Here is a 13,566-nt window from a genome sequence, read left to right on the forward strand (position 1 = left end):
AAGATTCCTTATTTTTTCTTTTGCAAGCAAAATGTATTAAGTATATGCTATTCCACAATGCTTCCCTTTTCTGTGGGGCTTTATACCCATGACATTTGACTGCTGCTGCTTTGTGATCTCATGTGATAAACATAGGTGACTGGCTTCTCATTTTTGGTACATGTTAGCTATCACATGCCTTTCTCCTAGCAGAATTTCCTAGTTCATATAGAAATGAAGTCATGTCCCCAAATTCCTTGCTTTTGGCAAAATTGTCTCTTAATCAGTAAATACTGTATTTATGATTGAGATAATTATGATAAGCCTTTCATTAGGTAAGAGGGCAGAGTTGCTAAGTTTCCTAATAAAATACTTACTGATACTCAATTTTTTCCAGTTATAGATCTCCATTCACTGGTCTTTTCAAAAAGAGTTGATTATTTTTAAAAGTCAGGTTACTGAACTACTTTAGTTTTTACGTTCTTTTTCCAGACACTTCCAAAATCCTTTTTTAAACATTTTGTTTTGTTTTGGATGGCAAATTATGCTCAGAGACGAAGGTTGTCTTTGTTAATGATTTAACACAAGTTCACTGCAGGAATTAAAATTGACAAGCCAATAGTATACAGGATTATGTCTCTTAATAAGCCAATAAAGAAATAACATATTCCAAAGCAATGATACACTACTCACATTGCCGTTCTAGGCAAGGAAAAATAAAAGGAATAAAGTCCAAATTTAATTGAAGTGTTTCTTTATACGAGTTGCTACTCGGGCTTCAACTGGTTTTTAGGAGAAATGTCTTAGCCAAGGAGAGCTGACCGCAAGCTACCAGGAGAAAAAGGTCAGAGTCCCTTGTTACTAGAGCACGTTGCTTACAAGGGAGCCAGTATTGACAGGCAAGATGATCTCCTTTGTTGGGGTGCTGTACAACTTTGTTCCCTGTTGGTAAGCCTTTACCAAGGGAGGAGCTATTGAAGTCAGCAAAGACTCTCCATGCTCAGCGGATGGTCCTCACAAACGAGGTATTTATAGTTTAAATGTCCCCTTGCAGTAGGTACTTTTCCATGTATTTTATTTGATAAGCCCCCAGCAGCGCCCCTCAGCAGCTGAGCTACTGAGTGCATTATCAGTGACAACAGATGAGATCATGATATCTTGACACAACGTAGTTCACTCTTATCTCAAAACTTTACTCTTAAAAACAACTTGGTTTTTGTTATAAGCAAGTGGATTTGAAATATCAAACCAATACACAACACAAACTATCTCTAAAATTAAGAGACATGATGAGAAAAACACAAACTCCATATTTTTCATATAGAAAAAGCCTGTTTTTTTTTCAGTAAATGTCTGAACAAATGAAACAAGTAAACAAGGAAACTAAGAACTAAAAGGATGTACTTAGTGCCAAATACCATGCTAAGCCTGGAGTAGATCAAGGTGGCCAAGATCTTAACAGAAAAGGTTAATATCTGAATTCTAACATCTAAATTCTTAGAAAAGGAGTGTGTACCTGATACTAAGGTAGGACTTATTAAAAAATATACATGGTTTTGGAGGTGCTTTCTTCTTGTATTAGCAAGTACTGTTGGATAATTTTTGCTTAATCAAAGGATACCTAAAAGACTTCAAAAAGTATTCTTGCCTACTATAAATACAAAAGTTCATGTGTCATTGCCTACCTCTCAAATTTTAGAGCTAAGGAACAATAAATTTTTTAACTCGGGAATTGATGATAGATTCTGGAAGTCATGTTAAATCATTAAGTTAAAGAATTATATATATAAAAATTTAATATTTAGGCAGCTAATATTTTGGAGCCTGATATGTGTAAATTAAGCTCAATTTAGTAGAGTTTTCAAAGTATAACAACATAATACTAATACAAAATTTTTAGATGGATTAAGAAAAACGTCCTTGCTATAATCTCTTTCATTGTCTGGTTATTCATTGAATTAAGGATTCTATAGTTGGATTGTAATGGCATCATTTAAGAAGTACTTGGTGTCCCAGCTCTCCATAGACACTATATGGAGAGCCTTGGAAATGGCACCATTTTAAAACTTTTTAATAATCATAAATTTATTATTATTTAAGCTAAATCCTTGCAATTTTAGAAAAGACATCAATTTTAATATTCTAAGGCAAGTTTAAGAATAATCAAAACAAGATGAGTTCTTTTTAGGTCTTTGTCCTATTAATCTCAATGAGAATTACCTATAAATATTTGACATTTCCTTTGACAGGTGGTGGAAGATGGATATGAATTTTTTGCTAAAAGACAATTGGTAACCCTATTTTCAGCCCCAAATTACTGTGGCGAATTTGATAATGCTGGTGGAATGATGAGTGTGGATGAAACTTTGATGTGTTCATTTCAGGTATACTATAAAATGAATTTATAACAATTTGAAATCTAATTAAAACTATTATCAGAAGAATTTTTAGTGTGCTACTTAAAATCTTTCTCGTTCACAGACCAAAACAACTTCGATACTTTGTTTTTGCAAAGCTTGTTTTATATCCATGATATGCACACAGTCTCTTTTTAAATGTAGAAAGGTTTTCCCATCCCTCTTTATTACATTATACTATTTTTTTTATCTACTAGTATAATTGAGTGGTATATGTTCAATTTCTCATTTACAATTTAAGGGTAGTAACCAGGCCTTAAACTTCAACGGTTGCCATAGTGGAGTTTAATTGATATGTTTTTTTTCACTGAGGCACTTTGATGCTCTGAATAGTTCTAAGAAATGCTTCATAAATCTTTTCTAAGCATTTTTTTGTGTAAATATTGAAATATTCTATCTATAATTAGGTTAAAGCACTATTCACACCCACCAGAATAAGTATAATTTTAAAAAGTAACAAGAATGGGTGCGGATATGGAGAAACTATAACTTTCATACATCTCTAATGGAATGTAAATTGATGATGGAAATGTAAAATGGTACAGCCACTTGGAAGATAGTTAAACATAGAGTTTCTGTATGACCCAGCAATTCCAATCCTTGATATATACCCAAAAGAGTTAAAAATAGATCCCCAGTACACACACACACACACACACACACACACACACACACACACCCAGTTATATGTGTGTGTGTATATATGTACATATATATATGTGTGTGTGTATATATATTCAGAGGAACATTATTTATAAAAGGCAAAAGGTAGAAACATCCCAAATGTCCATCAACTGAAAAACGAATAAACAAATTGTGGAATATCCATTAAATGGCATATTGTTTGGCAGCTGAAAGTGAACCTCAAAAATATTAATTATCTCAATCAAAGAAGCCAGTAACAAAATCCACATATTATATGGTTTAATTTATATGAAATAGCCAGAAAAGACAAATCAATAGAGAAAGAAAGTAGATTAATAATGGTTGCTTAGAGTTGAAGGGGGTTGGAGAGTAGAAATGGAGAGTGATTGCTTATGGGAACAAGGGTTTTTTTGGGGTGACAAAAATGTTCTAAAATTAGATTATAGTAGTGGTTGTACAACCCTGTATAAATATACTAATCATTGAGTTGTACATTTAAATGGGTGACTTTATAATATGTAATGTATATAAATAAAGTTATTTTTTAAATAAATAGGTCTGTTTACAGAAAAAATTAAGCTCTGAACAGTTTTTGACTAGTTACCCTCTAAATAGTGGCAGAATTATGAGAACCTGGGTGTTTAGAATCTTAAAAGCTAGGGTTTTTTTCTCACCATAGCAGTACACAAATTTGAAAAAATTTTTGCTTAAATCTAAGGATTGGGTAGTTGATAGGATTTGTGTACTTGAGCTTTTGTTACTAAGTTAATGGAATGACGAATAATAGTGTTCAGATATTTAGACATTTGTACACTTTAAATGTGAAGAATGTGCAACTTTTGCTGTTTTTCTACATTCTTGCACTTTTACAGTTTATGCCATTTATTGAAAAACCCACTATTGTAACAATAATATTCTTAAACTTACTGTAGTTGAAGGAATAACATTGTTAAATTGTTTACTTTAAGATACTGAAACCATCTGAAAAGAAAGCTAAGTACCAGTATGGTGGACTGAATTCAGGACGTCCTGTCACTCCACCTCGAACAGCTAATCCACCGAAGAAAAGGTGAAGAAAGGAACTGTAAAGAAACCATCAGATTTGTTAAGGACATACTTCATAATATATAAGTGTGCACTGTAAAACCATCCAGCCATTTGACACCCTTTATGATGTCACACCTTTAACTTAAGGAGACGGGTAAAGGATCTTAAATTTTTTTTCTAATAGAAAGATGTGCTACACTGTATTGTAATAAGTATACTCTGTTATTCAACAAAGTTAAATCCAAATTCAAAATTACCCATTAAAGTTACATCTTCACTTATCACAGTTTTTAAAGTTGAAAAGCATCCCAATTAAACTAGATGTGATAGTTAAACCAGATGAAAGCATGATGATCCATCTGTGTAATGTGGTTTTAGTGTTGCTTGGTTGTTTAATTATTTTGGGCTTGTTTTGTTTTGTTTGTTTTTGCTAGAATGACGGCAGATATTTTAAACTTTTTCCCTAAACATTTTAAAAAGTGAAATGTGGGACGAGCTTTAAAGACATTCACCAACTATTACTTTTTTCTTAATTACTTATGTACCTGTTTGATCTTACTAAGAAAACATGCCTCATAACCGTGAAAAGGAATTTTAGAGATTTGATATTTTTAAAAATACGCAAACTGTCCAATCCAGTGATTTAATTAAACAGTTTGGGAAGACTATAGTTGATAGTGAGTATTTTGCTTTATACAGAAATTGCCACTGATTTGGATTTGTGCTCTCTAATTTTTAACTTATTGATGCTCTATTGTGCAGTAGCATTTCATTTAACTTTAAGATAAGGCTTATAGTATTACCCAATAGTTGGTAATGTGATTACGTGGTACCTTGGCTTTAGGTTTTAATTCGCACGAAACACCTTTTGGCATGCTTAACTTTCTGGTAACACCCTCACCTGCATCGGTTTTGTTTTTTGGGTTTTTGTTGTTTTTTTTTTGTTTTTAGATCCACAAAACATGAGAATCCTTTTTTGACAAGCCTTGGAAAGCTGACACTATCTCTTTTTTCCTCCCTCTACAAAGGATGTATTTAAATGAATGCTGGTCAGTGGGACATTTTGTCAACTATGGGTATTGGGTGCTTAACTGTCTAATATTGCCATGTGAATGTTGTATACGATTGTAAGGCTTATGTCACTAAAGATTTTTATTCTGATTTTTCATGATCAAAGTTCATATGATATTGTATAGACATGCTTTGTAGTGAACTATAGTAGCAATAATTTCTGTACATGATTAAGGGTTTATTGCAGCATTTCTTTTCCTGTTCTCTTTTTTTTTTAAGGGTTAGCATTAACAAATGGCAAGAGTAGAAAAGTGAACATAAAGATTTTATAAGGAGAACTTAGAGGACACATACTTGTGATTTTTGGATGCGATACTTTTGGATGTGATTCTAAAAGCTTTTATTGAGCATTGTCAAATTTGTAAGCTTCTTAGGGATGGACATCATATTTATAATGCCCTTCTATATGTGCTACCATAGATGTGAAATTCTTGACCTTAATATTGTCTTTGAAAATGTTAAATTGAAAATTCTGTTAACTTACATTTTATGAATTGGTGTATTGTATTACTGCAAGAAATTTGATTTTCAGCACAGTGCAAAGTTCTTTCAAATGCGTATGTCTTTTTTTTCTAATTCCATTTTGTTTTAAAGCACATTTTAAATGTAGTTTTCTCATTTAGTAAAAGTTGTCTAATTGATATGAAGCCTGACTGGTTATTTTCTGCCCTTTTTTTTTCTTTACAATAAGACATTTAAACACATTTTATTCCAATAGAGTTTAATGTTTTTGATGTATATTGATTTGATCTTTTTTTGAAGGTGTTCATGTACTGCATATGATGTATTAAGTTAGGTCACACAGGCTTTTATATAATGATTTAAATATTTTCCTAATTGGAGTGTAAGTCAAGCAATTTCTGATAGAATTTTAGATGTATCCTTAGTAGTCACAGTGAAGCGGGTCTAGAAAATAAGTCTTTGGCAGGGAACAGGGCAGTTTTTTTTTATTAATCTCAGTATTAATACGTTTAGATCCTACTTACTAGGTTTTTGTAATTTATACAGGCCAATACCAATTGTGAAAAAATAGTCACTAATTAATACTGGTCATTAAATTTTAAAGGATGGAAATTTAGCATGATTAAAAATTATTTAAGCAGTCTTAAAATCACTTTAACAGCTTCTATTCATGTAATGTATTCATTAAAAATATTTACTTAGTAGCACTGCTAGTTAAATAAAACTTCATTTCTTAGGAGAAAAATACACTGTAATTCTAGTGTCACTAATTTATATTCTTCCTCTTTGCTTTTTACTAATTTTCTATATTCAAATTTATCTTTAATTCAAACTCATTAAACATTAGATAACTGATAATGTGATGGAACACATCGATTATTTGGGTCAACTTTTTGATGCCTTGGCACATTGTTCTTTGAAAGAATTACAGTGGAACCCTTGCATTTGAAGCATTAACAATCATTTTAATTTTGTGCAGGGACAAATTTTAATCATGATCGGTAAGATTGGTTTCTGCAAAATGTGGAGTCAAATACCAGGAAGAAGAATTTTAAGGCTTAAATGGTGGCTAATAATTGGAAGTGTTCAGAGGAGATAAATATGTTTTTTTTTAAAAGTTCATCTGAGGGAAACCCAGGAACATCTGGAGACGTGTCCCTTAATATAAAAGTGTCATTGAGCCAAGGAACTGAAATATATCTCCATTTATAAGTTCAGGTACATTCCTTTGGTTCCTTGGCAACCGTAACTTTCAAATTAAAAGTCTTTTTGTTTCATATCTCTATGCTAAAAAAATGTGTTTAGAAAAGTAAAATGGTCAAGCTTTTACTCTGCTCTCGCTACACTGACATGATCCAATTACTCCTCTCTTCCTGGTAGATCCATTCCTGAATCAAAACTTTGCCTGAGAAGACACGTAATAATAGCCTGTCTATACCACTGGCATCCACTTAGAAATACTATGTCCCTTTTTGCTAGTAGATTTCAGTGTTTTATAATTAAACAGCTAAAAAGTGGTTAAAAGGATTTTAAAGTGACAGCATACTTTGCAAAATGAACAATAGTTAAATAAGACAAACTAATTTTTTATAAGTATACACCTAAAGTTTTGTCATTATGCTCTTCATTTCTGCAAAAGTGAAGTTGAGATATTGTTTTAGGTCCATCTACTTGAGTATTATGCAGTCATTAAAAATATTTAGAATAGCAAAATGAAAAAAGGCCATCTTTAACTGGGGAAAAGCAGGTTATACATTAGGTAGAAGGGAGGAGGAAAAGATGTCATGGAAAAAAAAAAACCTGAAAAACCTTTTTATTTATTCATTCAACAAACATTAAGCACCTACTACATTCCAGGCCAAGGGTTAGGATGAAGCCAGAAAGAAAAGTTTATTGTGAAATAATTTACAGTTTAGAACAGATCTAGCAGAATGGAAAACTACCCTTTCTCACAGAGCCATGATAATCACATTTTTTAGTTTGGTCCCTTCCTCTGTTCATATAATTATTTTAATATAGCAGGGCCTGTCTTGCTGAAGGGAAGATCAATGGCTCTACTACAAGTCTGACTTTGATAAGTGTCCAAGGGAAAGGGATTAAATTAGGAGGCAGGAGATCTGGACGGGCCCTTTTTTTTTTCTTTTTATTTTCCCAGAAGGTAAGCGAGGCAGGATAACGGTAGAAAGTTGTCTGGCAACCGTGGCTCTGGGCGTGGCCAGCGTAGCGTCGGGCCGGCTCCGCCCTCGGCTGGCGGTTCTGTGCGCCGATTGGCTCGTGCTGGCCTCGCTCCCGATTGGCGGGAGGTTTCCGAGCGGGTCGTGCTTGGGTGGAGCGACTTGCGAGCAACCGTCTGAGGCCCGGGATCGTCCAGGGGAGGCTGAGCGCCGCCCGGCCCCTCTCCCAGCCCTAGGTTTTCGCAGGTACTTTCCTCCTGCGCCCCGGCTTCGGGCCTCGGCAGCGACTCGTCTCGGTTGCGCCTGCTCCCTGCATTCCCTCACACCCAACCCCGCCGCCCTCCGTGTGTGAGGATGTGGCGGCGTCTCAGCTGCCTCCCCACACACTTCGCCCATGAGCCCCCTCAGGTGGTTTCTCGGCGACGAGAACACACCCTTCTAGCTCCTTCCGCCTGGACTTGGGAGACGGACGGGGGCAGGAGGCATGGAGGTCGGACACCAGGCGGCTTGCCGCTGTAGGGCCGAGGAAAGACGGCGAGGAGCGGGTCCTGCTCGCAAAGAACGGAGAACCAGGGGCGGCACCTGCCGTGGTCGGGTTGTGGGCGTTTCACTGTTTCTTTGCTCTCGGGTCGTGCTGGCTGGCAGGCTTGGGAGGGAAGGGGACAAAGGAGAGGAGACTCGTTCCCGTTCCCCGAGGGTCCTGCCGCGGCCTCCCTCTGACGGCCTGGGTGAGTTCTAGTTCCGCGGGCTCCGGGTCGCCCACCTGCCTGCCGGGAAGACAGGGCTTGATGAAAGAGCCTAAGAGCCTGCCCACCGGCCTTTATTGTTTTGGGGTGGGGGGCGTGGTATTTTGATTAAGTCCTGCCTCTTTTTACTTGTGTCGCATTAAACGCATCTTTTTTTCCCAGGAGCGTCTGCACCAGAATCTTGAGATCTGAGCTGCTGTGTCTCAGTGCTACGCCTTTAGTTCATTTCTCAAAACTTACAGAATCCTTTTCTTGCATTTTCAGTGCCACTAGAAGCCAACTAGCTTCGATTAAAAAACAAAACAACTCATGAAGTAATTTAACATTGAAAGACTGATTAAACCTATGCTGTGTTAAAATTGTTCCTATTTACAAATTTTATTCTCTAACTTAAGCACATTTTTAAATACCTATAATGTTGCTACCAATGATTTTTTTAACATTTAAGTTATATTTATTAGTTGAAATTTGGCTTCCATAGTCCAACTCTTCTTTCCTTGAAAGACACTCTTCTTGTAAAAAAGATAATAATAGTCCTGCTCTGTATTGAGTATTTGCTAAGCATTCAGCACTGTGCTAGGCATTATCCATGCGCATGTTCCTTTCCTCATCAACCCTACAAAATATGTATTATTAACAACGCCTAATAATAGGTAATTTTACTGAATACTTACTATATACTAGGTTCTAAAAAAACATAGTTGCTGTTATTATTTCACATCATACGTTAAGTGAGGAATTGCGGGTCCCAGAAGTTAAATAGCCTAAGATCACAAAGGTAGTGAGACAGCATCGTCTTAATCCAGGTCTGTTCTTCAGTATTTTAACATATATTCTCAACTAGCTCTGCCCTTATGCGGTCAGATGCATTTAAGAATCCTGTCTTAAAAAAAAAAAAAAAAAATCCTCATTTAACTATTGTCTCTTCTAGATGCTGGTCATTTTCTTCTTTCTAATTGCCACATTTAAAAGGGGGGGAGGGGAGCATGTTCACACCTCCTGCGCATCATTTTCTAGCACATCACTCCTTTAATTTTGTTCAATCTAGTTTCCATTTATTGTCACCACTTCATTGGAGTGTATTGTTTTATTCACTAATAGGTTGGATTTCTAATCAGATTTGAACTTATTGAAACAATTATGCCATATAGTTTTACAAACACTCTAGTACTTTGTCGAGGCTAAAAGTGTTCTTTAACCATTAGATGATTAAATTAGGAAAAAATTTTGAGCATCACAATTGTGGAAATTTGATAGTAGCCCCAGCAAAACATCCAGCAATTTTGCCAAAATATTTTTCTTAAATTTGCTCTATTTTTTAATAATTCAATTCTGTGGTTATGATACAGAAAAATGTTATAGTCATTTCAATGATTCTTTTTTAAGAGTTATTTTGGCAAAAATATAATAAGCCCATATTTTTTCCCCACAGCAGTGGCTTATTTAACTACTAAGTCATAATTTATTGTGAACATTTATACTGCAAATGCTAGAATTAAATTTTTATAAAGTGTAAGCTTATAGCTGGGTTTATGTTCTACTGGGCAAGGTGACAATAAGTAATATTAAACTTCTTACTATGTGTCAAGTGTTTTACACATGATTTCATCTAATCTTTAAAACAGTTATTTAGTGGTTAAAGAATATGGGGCTTTGGTATCGGACAGTCCTGGATTCAAGTCCTAGCTTTATCACTCAATTAATATGGCCATGGGCAAATTTCTCAACTTCTGTAAGCCTCAAACTTCTCATCTAGAAAATAAGGATAAAATAATACCCACTTTATAGAGATGTTATAAGAATTACATGAGATAATTCATGTAAAGCTTTCAGCATATAATGTCTGGCGAATGTTAAGTGCTCAATGTAAGGCTGCGGTTAAGGCTTACGTGCCTGCCCTGAATTGCCAATGGATATTAGATTTTTTTTCATATAGGCAGATGAATCCCCAAACTACTGTGATTCTGTGAACCACCACCCCCTCACTCTTTATATTATCCTCAGAGAGAAGAAATTATTTCAGATGCCTATCAATTAGCTGTTGTCTATTTACAAAAAAAAAACTCAGGCATTCAAGTATGAATTCTGGTATGACTTTTTTCATGTTGGTAGAGTTCATGTAAAAACTCATTAAAGGATTTTGCCATATGAGCAGTTTCTCCTAGTTCCCTCTCCTAGTTCCCTCTTGCCCTTCCCTGAAATGGCCCATATCTTAATGTCTTTTATTCTTTTCCTCTTGCTTGTTTATCAGAACTTTTATTTTCTTAGTATATCTAATTGGACAAAATGAAAAGCTACCTCAAGGTGGAATTGGACGAAGAATGTAGTAATGATAACTGCTCTCCCTAAGTGCCTTCTCCATAACTTTCCTGCCAATGTTTGCTTGTTAACCTCAATGAGTCTCTGTTTGGAGAATTTCAGACATTTCCTTCTCTTTCTGTTGTCTCAAATTTTATATGAAGTATCACAACACATCCATCAGGGTTTTAGTGGAATAGTGTAAAGCTATGAACATGATACTTATCTTTTGGATTGATAGAAAATTTATTGCATGATATATCCATGGTTGTTTTAATATGACAACACTATTTTAAGTTACTTAACATTGAATAATACCTCCTGGAAGATATGCCACAAGTTATTCTATATTCTGGCACATTCCAACCCTGATCCTAGTCCGTACACACCAATTTGAGAACCCTACTTAGTTTTTTTTCATCTAGATTGTAAGGCTGCTCTTAAACTTCAAAAAAAAAAAAAAAATGCAGATGAGGCCTCCAGCTGTCTCTGGACAGCTGAGGTGGGTAGAAAAGAGCAGAAAATTCTTACGCAAATCTCAAGGCTCAATTTCTTACCCATTCTTCTTTCTATGGAGTTTGTAGCACCCCTACCTCCATAATTGCCTTCAATTTGATTGGACCTTATGATGTAGGAAGAAAGATGGAGGGAGAAGAGGGAAGCAAAATAGAGGGAGGAGAAGGAATTATAGAATCAATTGAATATAATTTCCTCTGCCTAGTTCTTCATAATCTAGCCCTATACTGTCTAACATGGTAGCCACTAGCCACATGTGGCTATTGAGCACTTGAAATGTGGCTAGATTTTACAGGAATTGAATTTTTATTTTAATTCAAAATCAAATACTGGAGTGTGAAATATTTTTTCCCTGCACACTACTTCATTGTTTTAGTAGGACTGCATTTCACTTTAACTGTTGGAAATTTAGTGTCTGAATTGAGATATACTGTAAGTGTAAATACACCATATTTTCAGAGTTAGAATGAAAAAAAAGATGTAAAATATATCAGTTTTTATATTGATTACATGTTAAAATATTTTGGATATATTAGGTTACATAAAATATTGTTGAATTCACTTGTTTATTTGTACTTTTTAAATGTGGCCTTAAAAATATTACATATATGGCTCACATATTGGAAAGCGCTGATCTAGCTCCACTAAATCCAATCTTATTTTCCATTCCTTCCTTCAGCAGGGAAGTTTCTGAGGGTCAGGAAGGAGAATCTGTACCTAACTCCTTGAACACCAAGGGAGGCATGGCTGCTTGGGTCACTGTGAGTTATGGATTCAGAGGTTCTAATTAGGGTCTTAGAGTAGTTTCCTGCTTTGTCTGTTTATACCTCCATTTCTTATTATCCTATAAACACTTTGACCATGAAACTAATACTAACTAGTAATTATATGAACTAAATACCACCAAACATGGTAGTGATTATGCATATTGTTAAATATTGATGTTAGATTAACTTTGTTTCAGATTTGTTTTATATTATACCACTGTGCATTCATGTATACTTATAATCAGCCACTCAAATAGCATGGTCATGTACTCACATTAACTTTAAATATTAGAGTGATCAATTTACGAGGATCCCTCAAAGTACATATACTATATCTCTTTGCAAGAATTGTTTTTAACTTTCCAACAAATACCAGTAGATGCTTTGAGTAAGTGAATTTTATAACATCAAAGAAGTTACTAGTAAGAAGATATGTTTTGTGTGTGGGTTGCTTTTTAATATACTACTCAATATTGGTCATAATTAAGTTCTGAAAATCATTTGCTTTGTTCTGTAAAAAATTTGAGGTGGTATATAACAACCATATGATAAAATTATATCAATACAAGCAAAATAAAAAATTATCAGGAAAAAAGAATACCACAAATAGATTATAAGGTCATCATAGTTCCTATAATTAACTTTCAAATTTGGTTTTTAGTTTTTAGTTTTTAGCAGTCAAAGTAAAGTGGAATACAGGATCTTATTTCTTAGGAAGAGGAGGTATATTAGTTACCCAAAGAAAGCATAGCATTTCTAGGCAATGAATTCTAAAAACATTTTTTCATGTGAGTCACTGTCACAAATAACATTTTAGTAGCAAGTTCAGTAACATTTCATATGCCTGCATCTGGTGGTGTCATCCAATTAGTTGTTTTTATATAGAAATGAGTAAGTAATTGTGTTTTATTTTTACAGGAATCTTGGGAAACCAAAATGAGGCATAATCAGCTGTGTTGTGAGACACCACCTACTGTCACTGTTCATGTAAAATCAGGGTCAAGTAGATCACATCAGCCTAAAAAACCCATTAATCTGAAGCGTCCAATTTTTAAAGATAGTTGGCCAGCATCTGAAAAAAATGCACATAATAGCAACAAGTCTAAACGCCCCAAAGGACCCTGCCTAGTTATACAGCGTCAGGAAATGACTGCTTTCTTTAAATTATTTGGTAAGTTTAAAATATTGTAATAGTGATCATTAGAAAGTACTTCAAAATGAGAATCTAAAGATTTTATCATTTTCATAATAATCAGAGGATGCTGTTATTTTCTGTAAAATTTCTTAAATCAAATTTGTTAGTCTTTAATGTTAGGTTTTATTTATATTTCTTTTAGATTAGAAATTCAGACTCATCTCACTTCTAGACTACTTAAATCCAAGTATCAAATGTAAATTCTGAGCAGTTCAAGTTCATAGCATGAATTTTCTTTGACCTAAAATA

The 13,566-nt window shown here is 34.6% G+C and overlaps 2 protein-coding genes across 2 annotated transcripts in view; both read left to right on the forward strand.

The window, feature by feature from the left end:
- PPP1CB (protein phosphatase 1 catalytic subunit beta) overlaps positions 1 to 5,800 on the forward strand; it is a 31,559-nt gene extending 25,759 nt beyond the window's left edge. The window contains exons 7-8 of the mRNA XM_006910350.3: positions 2,229 to 2,363; positions 4,010 to 5,800. Of these exons, the coding sequence (XP_006910412.1) occupies positions 2,229 to 2,363; positions 4,010 to 4,114 (240 nt within the window). The 3' untranslated portion in view covers positions 4,115 to 5,800. The remainder of the gene's footprint in view (positions 1 to 2,228; positions 2,364 to 4,009) is intronic.
- Positions 5,801 to 5,951: 151 nt separating this feature from the next.
- SPDYA (speedy/RINGO cell cycle regulator family member A) overlaps positions 5,952 to 13,566 on the forward strand; it is a 33,318-nt gene continuing 25,703 nt past the window's right edge. The window contains exons 1-2 of the mRNA XM_025045795.1: positions 5,952 to 8,041; positions 13,041 to 13,293. Of these exons, the coding sequence (XP_024901563.1) occupies positions 13,059 to 13,293 (235 nt within the window). The 5' untranslated portion in view covers positions 5,952 to 8,041; positions 13,041 to 13,058. The remainder of the gene's footprint in view (positions 8,042 to 13,040; positions 13,294 to 13,566) is intronic.

This window comes from Pteropus alecto, unplaced genomic scaffold (assembly GCF_000325575.1).
Source record: "Pteropus alecto unplaced genomic scaffold, ASM32557v1 scaffold61, whole genome shotgun sequence".
NCBI lineage: Eukaryota > Metazoa > Chordata > Mammalia > Chiroptera > Pteropodidae > Pteropus > Pteropus alecto.